This window comes from Rhincodon typus, chromosome 33 (genome assembly GCF_021869965.1).
Source record: "Rhincodon typus isolate 14 chromosome 33, sRhiTyp1.1, whole genome shotgun sequence".
Classification (NCBI taxonomy): domain Eukaryota; kingdom Metazoa; phylum Chordata; class Chondrichthyes; order Orectolobiformes; family Rhincodontidae; genus Rhincodon; species Rhincodon typus.
In genome coordinates, this window is record NC_063364.1 from 15,995,251 (window position 1) to 16,012,827 (window position 17,577).

General features: G+C 41.6%; 1 protein-coding gene across 1 annotated transcript in view; it reads right to left on the reverse strand.

Annotated features, from left to right (window-relative positions):
• Positions 1 to 17,577, reverse strand: part of LOC109935821 (cingulin-like 1) — a 77,760-nt gene that overhangs the window by 2,342 nt on the left and 57,841 nt on the right. Inside the window, exon 9 of the mRNA XM_020534460.2 lies at positions 5 to 21. Within this exon, the coding sequence (XP_020390049.2) occupies positions 5 to 21 (17 nt within the window). The remainder of the gene's footprint in view (positions 1 to 4; positions 22 to 17,577) is intronic.

The following is a 17,577-nucleotide window of genomic DNA, read 5'->3' on the forward strand; positions in this document are numbered from 1 at the left end:
TTGCTCCAATGCACTTTTGCTCTGTTGAATAAATTAACAATTAAAGCTGGAGAGAATTTAATATTACACTAAGACTTCTACAGTAAAGAGGCTCCTTGCTTCGACAAAAATGCACAGAATTAATCCCACTGAGTGCAGTAAGCCAACACAAAATACGTCCTCCAATTGAACCATTAAACATATAAATTGAGTCAATCTCAGGGGGAGGAGACCACAAAGATGTTAAGTTATTTTAGAAGAAATACATTAGCAGAAGTACAGACAAGCCTTTGAGTGTTACCATAGGAACTACAACCCTGAAATTCCAACGGGTATAACTGGGGCAGGAGGGCAAAATTAGCCCAGAATTAGGGACAGAGTCAGATTCAGTTCAGTGGATGCCCGCTGTGGCCCAATCTTCCCTCTGCCAAAGATTTATTTAAGTTAAAGGGCAGAAGATTTAGAGGGAATGTGAGTAAAAACCTGTTCACCCAGAGGGTGGTGGGAATCTGGAACACACTGCCTATAAGGGTGGGTGAGGCAGAAGCCCCCATAACATTCGAGAAGTGTTGTGACCTGCAATGCCAAAGCATACGAGGCTATTGGCTAAGTGCTGGAAAATGGGACTAGAATAGTTTGGAAGTTGATTTGACCAGAACAGACTAGATGGACTGAAGAGCCTTTTTTCTGTGCTGTAGATCTCCATGAATCTATTTCCTAATTTGGGGAGGCTGGGGGAGGGGCAGCTCTGGTGAGTGAGATTTCTTAAATTTGTTGAAAATATGCGGATAATTTGCAGGAATCCCAATTTGCACATCATCCAACAGACACAAAGGAAGCCATACCTTAATCGATGTCACAGGGGCCTGAATTACTGAAAATGGCCACAAATTCTAAACTCCAAACAGACTTCCTTAAAATCTCTATGACTTAGTATTGTCAGAAGACAACTTAAAAAAAAAATACATTTGAGGGGCTGAAAATAGGTCAGCAAGGATTAACCTGGAAGGGCTGGTTCCTGAAAAATGCATCCAGTTCCTCACCAACATTCCTTAACAAAATTCCAACACTGCTCCAAAAAACTTGAAGCAAACACTCTTTCGCTTGTCCCCATTTTAGAAGTTTTACCTCTACTCTGTTCAGATTTCATGAAGACGTGGATGTCGTGTAGTGCACAGAGAAAAACTCACCATGTGGATTCGCAGCACGTGCCTATTATTGGAGCCAACTTTACCTACACTCCCCAAGAGAGGACAATGCAACAGAATGATCAGATCTTGCAGTATTAATACACACTGGAGAGCACAGAACATATCATACTTGCAGAAAAGTGACCGAGAGATGTCTTCAAAGTGAATGATGCACACGGCACTCGTAAACCAAGCAGTTAAAGAGTGGCTATAAGCAAACGACAATAGGTTCATACGCTGCTTTTTTTTTAAAAGAATAGAGCTGTGTTTAAAATCAGCATCTGGAGGATTGAAGATTTCTAATCCATTCTAAATTTAGTATATCAGCTGCTATTTATTCTCGCCTTTTATGCTTAGCACAGCATTAGAAATCTGTATAATCAGGCTTTCACAGAGATTATCTCTTCAGTGAATACTCCTTGCCAAGATTCCACATTTTATCACCTCCACACCCACAGTTCTCTGCCTCGTTACCGAAAGTAATGCTTTGATATTTCAGCAAAATCCTCAAGAGAATATTTCGCCTATGACATTAATCTATGTCAGACCTCTGAAGAGAATGCAGAATCCATCCAAATTATAACAGTCTTCTGTGCTGATGAAAAGAATGCCTAGAACATTCTTTCACCAGGAAAATATTCTGTTTATTAAACAAAAGAGATGGTGACCCAACCTCAAGCATGCCCCTAAAATGGATTCTGAGGCTCAGAATCATCAGCTATTTCATTGATTTTTTAAATTTATTTCAAAAATATATTTTATTCATAAGATGTCTTCATAAACATGCAGTTACTAAAGCAGTTCGGTTCTGTACAGTTTCACATGGAGAAGCAAACAAATATGGGAGTTTGACTCTATCCAAAAATCAAACCCAAGGCATTTCTTACTCTAAAGAGTATATCTACATATATTTGAGGCATTGGGAGGGTCCAATAACTGAATGAACTCGCATTTACCTTCAGCAGGAAAGACCTTAGGCGGTGGTCTTTCCTTACTGCGCCTTGGCAGCAGCTGCCTCAAGCTTTAGTACGTCCCTCTGGACCTTGGAATGTACCAGTCTGCAACACTCAGTTGAGGTTGACTCTTGGCTCTGGAAGACCAATAAGATTTGGGCAGACCAAAGAGCATCTTTCACTAAGATGATGGTCCTCCATGTGTAGTCAACGTTTGTCTTGGTGTGCATCCCGGTGAACAGACCATTGGGCACAGAGCTGCTTGGGACGAACCTCGAAAGGAACCACTGCATCTCTCTCCAGACTTTCTTTGCAAAGGCACATTTAGTCACGAGATGTGTGACAGTCTCTACCCAACCCCTGCAGCTGCTTCAAGGGCAGCGTGTGGTGGTGCAGACCGGGTGTACATGAAGGATCTCACTGGTAGTGCCTTTCTCACAACCAAGCAACGTTTTGGTGCTTGTTGGAAAGTTCTGGCAATGAGGCATTCTGCCAAATAACTTTGACAGTCTGCTTAGGGAACACCTCAACAGGATCCACCCTCTCCTTTTCATGCAGGGTCTCAAGGACGTTATGTGCTGACCACTTCTGATAGATGAATGGTCAAAGGTGTTTTACTTTGCAAATTTCACCATGAAGGACAGGTGATACGGAATGATCTAACTACTTGGAGCAATCCACAGTAATGAGGACAGTCCCATCCTTTGCAACTCTGGGAACAGGTAGAATATCAGTACATAGTGACACTTGGGGTGTTTGCGTACTGAATGTCTACACACAGCTTGATGCAGCTGCACAGAGAGGTGGCTATTAGGATGAGGACAGCATTGGGTATTTTCTTCCCAACTCTTATCCACAGCTTTGTGCATTGTGACCCTGCGGATATGGTCCATCTTAGACCTCTAGAAGAATTGGAAGATGACTCGGGTAACTACAATGGCACAGGTTCGGGGAATGGGCCAAACCTGCGACACCTACAACAGAGACAGCTCCTCACACCTGATGACCAGGTTTTTACCTGCAATGGAGAGGCAGCAGTGCTTCCATAGCTCAGTTTCTGCCTCATCTTGACCATACACCCCTCTTAAGTTTTGGTGCACGCCCTGGTTCCTCCGTACCAGAATCCCAGCATCTTCAGGTAACCTGTCCCCTGGGTGAAGGGAATGAGGGATTGGTCGGCTCAGTTCCCAAAGACCATGGCCTCACTCTTGCCTCGATTTATTTTGGCTGCAGGGACCAGTTTGAACTGGTCGCAGATGCTCATGAGTCTGCGCACTGCCAGTGGATCCAAGCAGAAAATGGGGATATTATCCATGAACAGGGAGGCTTTGACCTGTAGGCATCCACAGCATGGAATAGCCGTCCCTCTGGGGCTCGCATCCTTCCTGATGGACTCAGCAAAAGGTTCTATACAACATACAAACAGGGCAGGAGAGAGTCGGCAGCCCTGCCTGACTCCAGATCTGACCGGGAAGCTTTCTGATTCCCAACCATTGATTGAGACTGCGCTAGCGATGTTGGTATAGAGCGGTTGGATCCAATTGCAGATTCTCTCCCCAAAGCCCATTTTGGAGAGCAGGTCCCACATGTACGTGTGCAGTAATCTGTCAAAGGCCGCCTCTGGTCCAGGATGATGAGGAAGGCGTCCACCCCCTGTAAGCGATCGTATCCTTGAGGAGCGCGAGGCTCTTGGAGATTGTCCTACTTGGTACAGCACAGGTTTGATTGGGGTGAATGACTGAACCCGGAACAGACCTGACCCAGTTGGTGATGGCCTTTGACAGGCTTTTACATTCAGCAATGAGATTGGTCGCTAATTTCTAATCTCCTCCCTCCATCCCTTCTGCTTGTAGATGAGGGTGATGATACCTTTCCACTTGGATTCACTTATGGTACCTGCCATAAGCATACTGTTGTACACCTCCAGCAGGTTCTGACCAATCAGGTCCCACAGAGCCGAATACAACTCGGCTGGTAAGCTGTCGCTTCCCGGAGTTTTATTCTTTTCTAAGGACTCGAGGGCCTTTGTCAGCTCATCCAGAGATAACGCTGGTCCAGCCTCTCCTTCATGTTGTCATCTACGACCCTCCATGATAGAGGTCAGGAACGACTAGGAGGCCACGCTGTCTGTGGGCTTCCTGTCATACAGTCTGGCATAAAATGATTTACTAATCCTCAGGATATCAGACTGAGGTGTTACTGAGCTAGCTTCTTCCTACAGGCTGCTGATCACAGAGCTCTGCCTGCGCACCTTCTGGAAAAAGAATCGTCAGCACGTCTCATCCTGCTCCTCGGAGCTAGACCCTGGACCCTTTGCCTCCGAGGCAAAGAGTGAGAAGCTTGCTGATTGGCTCTTCACCTCTTGGAGATCCTCCTTGACATTGACCCTCCATTGTCTGTAGCAGGAGTAGATTCTGCATGCTGTTGTTGAGTTTGGACAGTTTTCCCCGTCTCTCTTTCTCACTTTCTGAACACCTTGGAGGACAAAGAATCTTTTGATGTTCCCCTTGACTGTTTCCCACCAGTCCGTTGGAGACTCAAAGAAGGACTTCACAGTTCTCCAAACTGTGTAATCCCTTTTGAGCTTCTCAACGTTTTCTGGGTCAACAATTTCACATTCAGTTTTCACATTTCCTCGGCAGCCCACTGGTGGTCCTGTAGATAACAGTCAGCCAGCAGCAGGCAGTGATCAGAGAGGAACTCTGGCTTGATGTTGGTGGATCTGACTAACAATGTGAGAGGACACGACAGGAGATCTATTCTTGAACGGATAGACCCATCTGGCCACAACCAGGTGTATCTACGCTGCACTCCATCAGCAGGGGTACTGAAGACATCGTGCAACTTGGCAATGAGCTATTGGTCTGTTACTAAGATCTTTAGCTAACAATTTTCAGCTCCAATAAGAGGAACAAATCAAAGTACAGTTCTGAGGAAGGGTCACCGGACCTGAAACGTTACTCTGATTTTTTCCTCACAGATGCTGTCAGACCTGCTGAGCTTCCAGCAACTTCTGTTTTTGTTCCAAAATACTCTCTAGCTGTTCTATCAGATGCTGCACCACCTGCCTTGTCAGCTCATCTTTTCCCTTCTAAATTTCCAATAATTACAGCACTGTACTCTTTTAAAGATCCAAAGAAAGCTAAGGAACAGTTGTGATGGAATATTCAAATGCAAATTGTGGAAATATTCTTGACAGGTGAACCTTTTCTTTTTGTTTCATAATTAACTTATTAAACAGATATCAAATGGTGCCCAAATGGTTAAGAAGTGAGCATTATTAGACTTGAATTATATTATGTGCAATTTTAATAAAATTGACTATTTAAAGGTTAATATGAAAACACAGGGCTGCAGAGGCTGTGTTAATATATTTAAGGTTGGGATAGACAGATTTTTAATCACTAAGTGTTGGAACCCTCACTGATTGTTCACTTTTTTGTTTTATTCTTTTATCAATTTAGGACTGTGGGCCAGAAATGATTGGTGGACTTTGGGACAAAACTTTGGGTTAAAAGGGTAAGAACAGATCATGCAAGTTTGTTTGTTGAGAGGCCAGGCCTGGAGGCTAATTGTAGTCTGAGCCTTGATCAAAAGGTTTTAACAGACACAGTGACCCCCCTCCCCACCATGTCACTTGAAGAGCATTGTGTTTAAACAGATAGCAGAATATGGCTATTAACAAGGTCAGTAGCTGGGAGTTGGCGCCAGTAAGTCTGCAGGAGACCTTATGTTCAAGCAGATGGTAATTGCTGAATGGTGAGCCAGGCCTCAGGGAGAGTCAATCAGGGCAGAACTAGAATTAAAGTTTTTTTTAAAAGCTTATGTTTTCTGAGAGATGGTTCTGGACTACTGCCGAGGCAGCATGAAAACGTGAAAGCTCCCGGCCTAATCTGATTGGAAGGCCAAGGACAGGAACACTACATGTTGGGGGTCTTCAACAGTTCTGCAGCGTGCAAATACAGAGGTAGAAAGACTGTTTTGCCTTGGCTATCAGTTTCCGTGTCATACCAGTAAGAGATTCAATGATCATGGGGAAAAGGCAGGAAGGTGGAGTTCAGACCAGATCAGATCAGCCATGATCTTCTTGAATGGCAGAACTGATTCAATGAGCTGAATGGCTTACTTCTGCTTGTGTCTCTTACAGCTCCTTCTGGCCTATTTCAGATGCAGACCCTAGACACTACAGCCAATATGCTAGCCGATGTATACCCAACGTGTTAAGGAACATCCAAACCATTGTGTTTTGGCTCAATTTTCTGCTCACTGAAAACAACCACCATTTCAACTCAAGTCACAGCTGGGATCCAATCCAGCAATGTCAGAAATGAGGCCAATACTATGCTAGATACTCCAACAATTGCCAGCAGGTCAATTCTGCATGTTGACCACAATGTAAAGAACAGGGAAACAAAGTACTAGCAAAGCACATGTAATAAATGCATAAATCACTTAAAAGCACATCGCTGGGGGAGGCGATGACCTAGTGGTGTTATTGCTGGACTGTTAATCCAGAGACCCAGATAAAAACCTGGGGACCCAGGCTCATATCCCGCCATGGCAGATGGTAAATTAATTCTAGATATTTATCAAATTCAAAGAGTCTAATGATGACAAAGAAGCGACTGTCAGTTGTAAAACCCATCTGATTCACTAATGTCCTTTAGGGAAGGAAGCTGCCATCCTTACCTGGTCTGGACTACATGTGACTCCAGATCCACAGCAATGTGGTTGATTCTTAACTGCTCTCTGAGAGAGACAATAAATGCTGGCTTAGCCAGCGACGCACTCATCCATAAATGAATTTTTAAAAACCCGACAGAATTGAAATAGAACCACTTCACAACGTTCACTGGAGAACTGAATTGCCTCTTGAGAATCCAAAATAAATTGCTGTCACAACTGTTTGATGAGTTCAAGCAACTTTAGAAAAGAGAAGAAAGTAAAGTTTTGTTCTTTCAACTTCCCTGTCAGACTCTGGGCAAATCACCAAATCTCTTTCATGCAGTTCCCCAGTGTTAATTTAATACCCTCGGTGGTATATTCTTAAAAAGTGGTAAAAGGCCTTTATTATGTTTTACATACTTAACAATGTTGTTAATTCAAGCTATCGATTATTAACTAATAATAATGTATAATATGGCACATTCATCACCACTGTCTTTGGCTTCTCATTTGAGGTGTTAAACCTGTACTCCCATCTGCCCTTGTATGAGGGTAAAACATCCCATGCCATTTTGAGAAAAACGGAGTTCACTTGGTGATCTGACAAACACTTAACCCTCAAATACCATTGAAACAGAAAATCAGTTCACATTTCATTAATTCTTACTTGTAAATAATATTCTGCAATAATTTCTGCCACACTGTATACCCTTCAAAAGTAGGTATTTGGCTAGAAAGTTCTTTGGCATATCTGGAGAATGTGAAAGATCCAGTATAAATGCAAGCTTTGTCTCTATTTTCTGCTCGAAGGATATCTGTTTCACTAGGGTTGGGAATCAACCCAATGCCTGTTTACAAATCTCCTACATATTTTCATACTCCTGTATGTTTATCTCAATGTAGTAATTCCAGTTCTGAAAAACAAAGTATACAGTGATGACTTTACTACAATGAAATCAAACTGGCACTCGAGGAATGCATGAGAGACTGGTTTAGCAAGCTTTACAAAAGCGTAGCTCCTCTTAGGAAAATGCTGCACCCTACAAATGAGCTAACTTCCCCAGTGAAATTTGTAAATTAAAGGGTATAATAGTCACCTTATCATTTTGAAAAGGAAAATAAAAGTCTTGCATATATATCGCACTTCTCACAGGCATATGTAAAAACAAATTACAGCCAATGAAGTACTTTGGAAATGTAGGCAATGTTGCTATATAGGAAATTTGCACACAACAAGCTCCACTAAATAGTAAAGTGATAATGACCAGATAATCTACTTTTGTGAGGTTAACTGAGGGGAAAATTTTGGCCAGGACTCTGGAAGTAACTCCCTTGCTCACTAAAATAATGCCATGGGATTATTTACACTCACCTGTTCAGTCCAGAGAAGGCTAACTCGACTGATTTCTGGAATAGGGTTGATTTATGAGGGAGGTCCGAGTGGTTTGGGCCTATACTCATTGGAATGAGGGTTGTTCCTCCTAAAACGGTGGCATGGTGGTTAGTACAGCGCCAGGGACCCCGGTTTGATTACCGTCTCGGGTAATTGTCTGTGTGGAGTTTGCACGTTCTCCCTGTGTCTGCACAGCTTTCTTCTGGGAGCTCTGGTTTCCTCATGGTCCAAAGGTGCACAGGTTAGGTGGATTGGCTAAATTATCCCTTAGTGTCCAGGAAATGTGTAGTTTAGATTTGATTAGCTGTTGGAAATGCAGCATTACAGGGATGGGGGGGGGGGGGGGGGGGGGTGGTGTCTGGGTAGGATGCTCTTTGGAAGGTTGGTGCAGACTTGATGGGCCAAATGGCCTACTTCCCCATTGTAGGGATTCTATAACCATAAAAGATTCTTTGTGGGGTGGGGGAGAGGAGATTGTGCACGTGAGAGTGAGTGTGTGTTAAAAGTGAAAGGATTCCCCAGAAGGATAATTTAAAATTGGGGCCACAGTATCACAATGAGAGGTCTCCCATTAAAGATAGAAATGAAGAATTTATTTCCACAGGGCTGCTTAAATTTAGACTTCCCTACCCTGGCATGTTCATTGAATATATTCAATGCTGATTTTGACCGATTTCTGATCTGCAAGGGAATCCAGGATTATAGAGCCAGGCAGGAAAAGTTGTGGAGCTAATGCCATAATCAATCAGTTCAATCGTGATCTTATGGAATCATGGAAGAGGCTCGAGGAGCCAAACGGTCTGCTCCTGCTAGTTCTTCAGCTCAAACAGGGCAGACCATGCACGCCCACTGTCCACAAGGACCTCCAGGTCCCTGTTGGCAGAGCAGACTGCCAACTTCCCTCTGCCTGACATTTCTAGGACAACTGATAAAATCTGTGATAGTAGGAACTGCAGATGCTGGAAAATCTGAGACAACAATGTGCAGAGCTGGATGAACACAGCAGGCCAAGCAGCATCAGAGGAGCAGTAAGGCTAATGTTTCGGGATAGAATCTGTGTCAGGCAACTGTGACTGCTGGGGTTTGGCTGGATGCATAGTTGGGTTTTAAAGATGGCACTGGTGCCAGGAATCCAGTAGGGGTCAGAACGTCTTCATGCGATGAGTGGAAGAAAATGACCAGCAGGATGCAGTGCAATGTAATGAGCAGAGTTTGGAATGACAGCATGAGAAAGCTTGTTAGGGCTCGTGGAGAGAAACTCTCTGTGAAGCTGTCTGAAATGATATTTAGCTGATAAAATGCATCCCAATATAAATTGAAGCAACACTGCCAGAAGCACCACCCATTTTTTTCCAATAGTCACGGCTGAGGAGGAAATTCAGTTCAACCAGTTTCCTTGTTACCTGCTGTGTAAAACTGCACAATAGCTGTGGAGCAGGAATCAAATACAGCCTATAAGCAACTCCACAAATGCAGACAATTGTCAGCTTGCTTTTTCTGTGTTTGAACATCCATCCCACATTAGGAATGGTGCAGGCATTGGGCTAATAAAGTGCTATTTCTAACTGAAGAACTTTTAAAATATACAAGATGGAGACCATTCAGAACCACATCACAGCAAGAGTCAGCATTATGGAGACTTAAGTAGGGAATCATATTTCAAAACTCAAAGCTGCTAAAATTTGGTATCTGCTCATCTTCATAAACTGCCTGTGAGGCTGCAAGTCATGCGAAAAGATATAATTAAGAGAAGACATGATTAGGGAGAGGAACAGAGACACAGGAGGAAACCAGACAATCAATCACAAAGGTGGTGGTCCTGGAACAGTTGGATGATTAAGAGGAACTATTAAGTAACAATGAAGAAGGGTGGCACATGTTAAGATAAGCAGCTGGTCAAAGAATATGTAAAAATAGCTGACGAGGAGAATGTCACATGAAGTTAAAGCATAATTACACGAACTCAACAAAGGTATTTTGAGTTGCCCGGTGGGTTTTTTGAGAGGTGAACTCCCCTGTGTGTAAATCACTCGGAGATAGCAAGAACTGCAGATGCTGGAGTCAGAGATAACACAATGTGAAGCTGGGGGAACACAGCAGGCCAGGCAGCATCAGAGGAGTAGGAAAGTTGACATTTCCAGTCGGGATCTCTTCTTCAAAATTTCTGAAGGAGGGTCCCAACTCCAAACATCAACCTTCCTGCCTGGCCTGCTGCGTTCCTCCAGCTGCACACTGTGTTTTCCCCTGTGTGTATATTTGTAACATACATTCTACCTGAATAATTTACAGCTGACTTGCATTGAGTGTTCTTTTTAAGTGGTAGTGTTTCTACCTCTGCACCAGGAGGCCCAGGTTCCAGTCCCACCTGCTCCAGAGGTGTGTCATAACACCTCTGAACAGGCTGACTTGAAAATATCTACAACCGACTTCAATGCCTCTAAGTTAGTCAGAAAACCTTTGGCTGAGGTTACTACTGTTGGGTTTTCTAAAACATTAGCTGATTACCAAAAGAAAAACCAAAATAAAATGCGCTTAGAACTATCCCAAGAAAGACATAGACTTTTACCGATTTGGTCATGTGCCATTAATGATCGAACACTCTGTTAACACTGTCAGTTTACACTTACATAGGCAAATGGTTACTTGGCGAAGGATCACTGAATGGCCAGGGCCCATGGAAGGCTAACCTGGAAGACATCAGTGTTTTGTTGGTGTAGGGAATAAATCAACCATTCCACTTGCAGCTACATTTGAAACATCTAATGGAGAAATTAAAGAAATTAATAAACTGGTGTGTTAAGTTTATAAAATTGCTTACATTGAACCCAGAGGCGTTTATTTCACAAACTGCGTCTTGGCAGTATAGGGTAACGGTACTGCTTTCCAGCGGTTTTCTTTATTATGTGTGCAGTTGATGTGCCTGTAAACTGGGTGCACTGTTACTGCACGATGTTGATATTCCAGCCCGACGCTATTTGGCCAGGATAAACTTGGCTTCGTAATGGCATCACACTGTGTCACAACATCAACAATGTGCTACCGCAGCATGTTGCTGTCACGAGAGGCTCCGTGGAAAGACTGAATAATTTGTGTTCAACCCTTCATGGGATGACAGCATCACAGGCAAGACATATTTCCCATCCCTAACTGCCCTGCTAGGCCACTTTAGAGGGCAGTTTACAACCACATTGCTGTGGGTTTGGAGTCATACATTAGCCAGGCTGGGTAACGGTTGCAGATTTACTTCCCTATGGACATTACCAAACTTACTGGCTATTACAACAAACCAGGACAGTTTGATGATGATTGCTGAGACCGGCCTTTAATTCCAGATTAATAAATTTAATTAATTAATTGTACATTGAGATTTGAAATGATGTCCCCTAGGAATAATCCCATGTGTTAGTCTGGGTGTCCGGATTACTACTCAGAGAGATTACCACTACATCACCATCTCCCTTCCAGTGAAGAAGATTCACTGTGATGTAGACATTCCTGCACTTGAACTACCGAGCAGCCTTATTTGTAAGCTGTTGTTGGCTGCGCAAGACCCATTCTATGATGCTAATAAATGAAGAGCCACATAAGGCAGATCAACTTCAGACTTTTTAAAACAATGCAAGATTCTAAAAAAAAACTTGATGGTTTATATAAAAATTTTGTGACACACCTCTGAGGCCATAAAATCCTGAGGTGTGGTTTGAACCAGGTCCTTCCAATCCAGATGTAGAAACACTTCTACTGCACCACCAGATCCCTAAAGCTATTATTGTTTAACAGGAAAGTAGAGACAGGGGATGGGCAAAAGTCGTGCAATTTGGACTAATCAGAGTCAGCTGTACTTTCACATTGAAACAGGCCTACTAATGTTGGCAAAAAAGCTGCTTCTCAAATGTACCAACCAAAATCTTGACAAAACAATGAAGGCAAATAGAAAGCCAGTGAAATCCCTTGCAGTGCCAGGTTTTTAAGACAAATCAATGTTTATGTCTGAAATTCCATATTCGGTACGAAATGGAACAGCGGCAACACAGGAGAAATGGGGCACAGGTTCAAACTCTTCACTGGCAAATTCTCATTCTCGGCTGTATTGTTCTGTGGAGGTGGGGATGCTGAGCGGAGGCCTAAAGGGAGATAGATATGATCATTGGCAGTTTTGTTTCCAAACAAATCAAACACTGGCCATAGGCCATAGGGAAAAGAAAATAGATTTTGATTTCTATTTTGAAGTTTTGGCAGGACTTTTGAGTTATTATTTTTCCATTCTGGTAAAAGTTGTTTACATTTGAAAGGTGCTGATTGAATGTTTTATGAAATACTCCCCAGCATGTCCAGTTTTTAACTCTTAGAGGTTTCCAAAAACAGTCGTAGATAACAGTAAAGTAATATCAGTATTTTGAAGTATGAACATGCGCTTTCATACATTTCGAATTTCAAAGCATCTAAGTATCTGATTGGAGAAATGTAATTTATTTTAGATTTAATGTGAGGCTAAGAAATTTAGTTTCAGATGTAAAGTTGGCATTCAAGCACTAGGTTAGTGTAGACTTCTCAAATTTTTTTTCCTTTTCACAAAAAGTGTGTAAGTGAAGCTATCACGAGACCAGGACTCAACAAGTCGGCTCAGTCCTTTGACATACACAAGTAGCCAGGCGAAGAAAGCCATGTTGTATATACAACCAAATACACAATGGCTTCAAAACTAGAAATGCTTATGTATTTTTGTTGAAAGTGTAATCGAGTAATGAGACAAATGTACATAAATTATCTCAACCTTGAAACCAAATAGAAAGAAAATCTCTACCCTTCTCTGCAAGTTAACAGCAAATGTAATTTTAACAATTCGGCATTGATATAGTAAACAAATTTATAAACAAACATATATTTCTATGGTAGCTACTGAAGTCAAGTAACAAATCAAACACAAACTTGAGAATTTCAATGTAATAGACATTAAATGTGAAATGTTCTAGATCGTCACATTAATTAGAAATTCAGGTTTAGAATGTTTAATTGTAAAAACATGTTCTTCTGTCCAGTCAAGGTCATTGCTTCTATTTATCATCAGAAGCCATAGAGTAAATCATTAACAAAAGCAATCTTTGTTTGAACAGCTTGTTTTACAGGTTGTTTCCCCTTCTGCATGTAGTAATTCCACAGGGATCACTGGTATCCATCCTGACTTTATGCATTCAGTAAAATGTGCACAAACACATGGGTGTAGCCAACTTGAAAGCTGCTGGTTCTCATGCACAAAGAATCATAAGAAAACAATGAAAATTGTGGAACAATCAAAGGCACTCAAAAGTCATCAAAGACACCAGCAGTACACAGATATTAACACCGTTTTGGGGTTTTTAAACATCATACTGTATATTAAGTGCCAATTAATGTACAGCAACTTCAAAAATGGATATGTTCTCCATTCCCAACTATTAGTGACTTTTGGTATAAGAATTCAATTGTATAAACATTGACTTTTCTGATATAACTACTTTTGCCCATTGTTTTTTCAGACAACAAATAACAAGCTTAGCTTGGTAACTATTATGATTGCAAAATCATCTCCTCTCCACATGTTCATTTTGTCATATCTTACCTCTCCAGCACTCATTTTGAATCTAAAGCCCCTATATAACACTGCTTACAATTTAGATTTAAGATTAATATCTAGGAGCTGGGATTCATGTATTTATATAACGTTGAATCCAGTTACTTTATCCCAGCAATATTACTGCACCCAATTATGTTTCCAGTGTGAATGGATTGAGTGCTATAAATGAAGTCTGCCAGCTAATTGCTGTGGGACATCCATAATTAGTGAGCTCAAATACAAAGGTGTTTCTACAGTGGTCTATATTACCTGCCCATGTAGTCAGTATATCTGCTTACTGTTGTAAGTCACACCTATGTCAGTGGTTGATGGAGAACAGCTTCAATGTGTTTCAAGGTAGGATATTGCATGTTGAATTCTAGGGCATTACATCGCCTCCAGCTATTAAAGCAGAGCTAGGACAAGGTGCTTTTATCTTATTACTGAGGTTTTACTTTTTTTTGCAAAATCAATGCTATACCAACGACCAGCATGTCCAAGGATGAATAAAACAGTCTGAGGAACAAAGGTCTCGCACTCTATAAACTTTCTACTTATATGTGGAATCAGCAAATGTGGCAGCAGTTTTTCAAGACTTAGAAAACTGAGACAGTCTGTTGCTATCAGAACAATGAAGTGAGTTACATCCAACAATAAGCTGAGCCTCTGACTCCGTTATCTTCTCAATCACCAATTCCGCCTACTTCCAGTTCCCCAAAATTACCGGTCTCCAGCTCAGTTCATCTACTGCTGAAACCCACATTCGTTTCCTTGTTAGCTCTACACTGACCTCCTGGTAATCTCCCACCTTGCTTAATTGGTGAACTTGAACTCAGTGAAAGTTCTGCTGCTTTTTTCCCTAACTTAACCAAGTCCCATTTGCACATCACCTTTGTGCTCACTGATCTAAATATGCCTACTGATTTGCCGATGGTTCTGATCTGGAATGTTGACTTTCCCATTCCTCAGATGCTGTCTGACCTGCTGTGCTTTTCCACCTCCACATTTTTTGACTCAATTTTAAAACAATTGTCCTGGTTTTCAAATTCCTCCACGATATATCTCTCCTCCCTATTGCTGTAACCTCGGCCAACGCTACAACCTTCTGAAACCTCAATGATCCACCAATTCTCACTTCCCGCCCATTCGCCATTCTCAACACTTCTTCACTGACTCCCAGACATTCGGCTGGCTGGACCCTAAGCCTTGTAATTCCTTCCCTAAATCTGTCTCCCCCACTCTACCTCTTCTTTAAATTTCCTGTTAAAATTTACCTTTTTGATCAAGCTTCTGGTAATCTATTGTATTTTTTTCCTTATTAGGCTCAATGTAAACCATATGCTTCATAATGTTCCTGTGAAATGCCTTGGGACGTTTTAGTATGGTAAAGGCATTTTCTGTGATATAAATACAAGTTAGTATTCGTTAGGTTATTTGCATTTTAAAGGAATGTCTGACTTAGTTCTAAAAAAAACTTCCACAAAAATAGCCAACACCCATACGCCACTATTTTAAAATCCAAACACTGCTAATCCTTCTAGTTAGACCCCACTTGGAGTACAATGAGCAGATCTGGGCACCATACCTTAGGAAGGATACATTGACCTTGGAGGGAGTACAATGTAGGTTTACAACAATGATACCTTAACTTCAGGGGTTAACAGGAGAAATTTTACAATTTAGACCTGTTTGCTCTAGAATTTAGAAGGTTAAATGGTGATCTGATCAAAGTGTTCAAGAGGTTAAAAGAAAAAGACAAGGTAGATAAAGGCAAACTATTTCCACTGATTGGAGATTCTATAGCTAGGGAGCATTGTCTGAGTGTTAGGGCCAGGCTGAGTAGGAGAGATGTTAAGAATCACTTCTACACGTAATAGGGTTGATCTTGGAATTCTTGTCCACAAGGTGCCGTAGATGATAGATCATTTGTTAATTTTAAATCTGAGATAGATAAATCTTAGTTAAGCAAAACTATTCATGGGATATGGGCCAAATGCAGGTATATGGAGTTAGGCCACAAATCTGCCATGATCTCACTGAATGGTGGAACAGGTTCATTGGGCTGAATGGCCTACTCCTATTCCAATGTTCTAACACCAGTTATCCATTCTTGAAGCTAATATTAAATGATATCTTAACTAGTTTGAATTGTTTAAGAAAATACATTGCAAAATATTCTCATTTAGTACATAAAATCCAGTTTACATTGCCTTGCACAAAGCTTTCCTGAATGAATCAAGTTCCTTGGTCCACATGGAAAACGTACCAATAGCAGTACTCGAAGGTTGTTTTAATTATAGGCATTTTGTTGAGTTTATTTTATCTGTACAGTAGATTTTGAAGATTAGACAATCAGCAGCTGAGTAGACTTGTCTTCCGAAAACAGCCTTTTTAACAGCACCAAATGGAATAACTCAAAGATGTATCCTGTTGATGCATGCTGATTATGGGCTGACAAAGCATTAACCTGCCCAAGGCAAACATGGCTAGCTGAAAAGCAAGCGGAGAGGGGAGACAAACCCAGAGTAGTACTTCACTTCTACCATTCACTTTCATAATATGTCAGCATCACTGGCTTTCCCATCCCTAATTGCCGCTCTGCTGAATAAGTTACGGGGCCATTTCAGAGGGCAATCAAGATACAACCACATTGCTGCGGGTCTGGAGTCACATGGAGGCCAGACAGGGTAAGGATGACAGATTTCCTTCCCTAAAGTACATGAGTGAACTGGATGGGTTTATACAATCGATGATATGTGACAGTAACCATGACTGAGACTAGTTTTTAATACTACATTTTGTTGCATTTCATGGTGGGATTTGAAAACTTATCCTCAGAGGAAAGGCCTCTAAGACCAGTGGCATTACCACCATAACACCATCTCCCCAGCAGTTTATATTATTCTTTTGAAGCCTAGATTAGCACTAGGTCCTCCTGGTCCCCTAGGCTACTTTAACATTTACCTTTTCAGGCTATTTATCTTGCTGACTGAGCTTTACTAAATGCATGTTCCACCTGAGTAGGGGTCAGAGTCTGATGCAGGTCACAGTTCCCTCATTTACATAGATGATTTATGTGGTTTCACTGGCCACCAAGGAAAGTCATGGGAAAAATGGAGGTGCAATTCTGCCACTATGGATAAATCTTCCATATGGGCACTTCAAGCTCAATTCATTTAAGAAGGCCTCATACAATGTTGTGTAAACTGAACTTTACGGACTAAATGAAAATGCAATCCCATAGATTTTCCTGAACTTAATTAAGATAACATTTGGCATTACCCTGCTACTGGATGATTTCAAGGATTTGGGAAAATTATTCTATCTATATGCTGTCTCATTTGGAAACTCAACATGGTGATGTCATGTTTGAAGGGACCAAAGGCAATCTGCCAAGCTCCCCTGTAAGCCATAGCTCCAGCTCAGGTGTGACACGGAGGCAAGCATTAACCACCGAGAGTGCCTAGTCCTTCTGGAACTAACAGAAGCTGCCAGGGAGGAATTTTGCCAGCTGATCCTTTTCATCAAGTTTTTGTAACATTGAGACCATCAACAGTGTTGGGATGAGGAGAAGTAGGCAAAGAGTCATGAACTATAAACATGCTGAATTTATACTCCGAATTAGGGCTTGTAAAAGTTGTAACATGTCAATTATACTTCATTTCAGTCTTTGGGCTGCAAACATATTTCTTGAATAAGATACCTTTATTTAACTTTTTCTCCCCCAAGATCCTATTTTTTAAACTGTGCAAGGATATATTTCTACTCTTTATAATCTTGCAATGGGAACAAAAAAAAGTTATG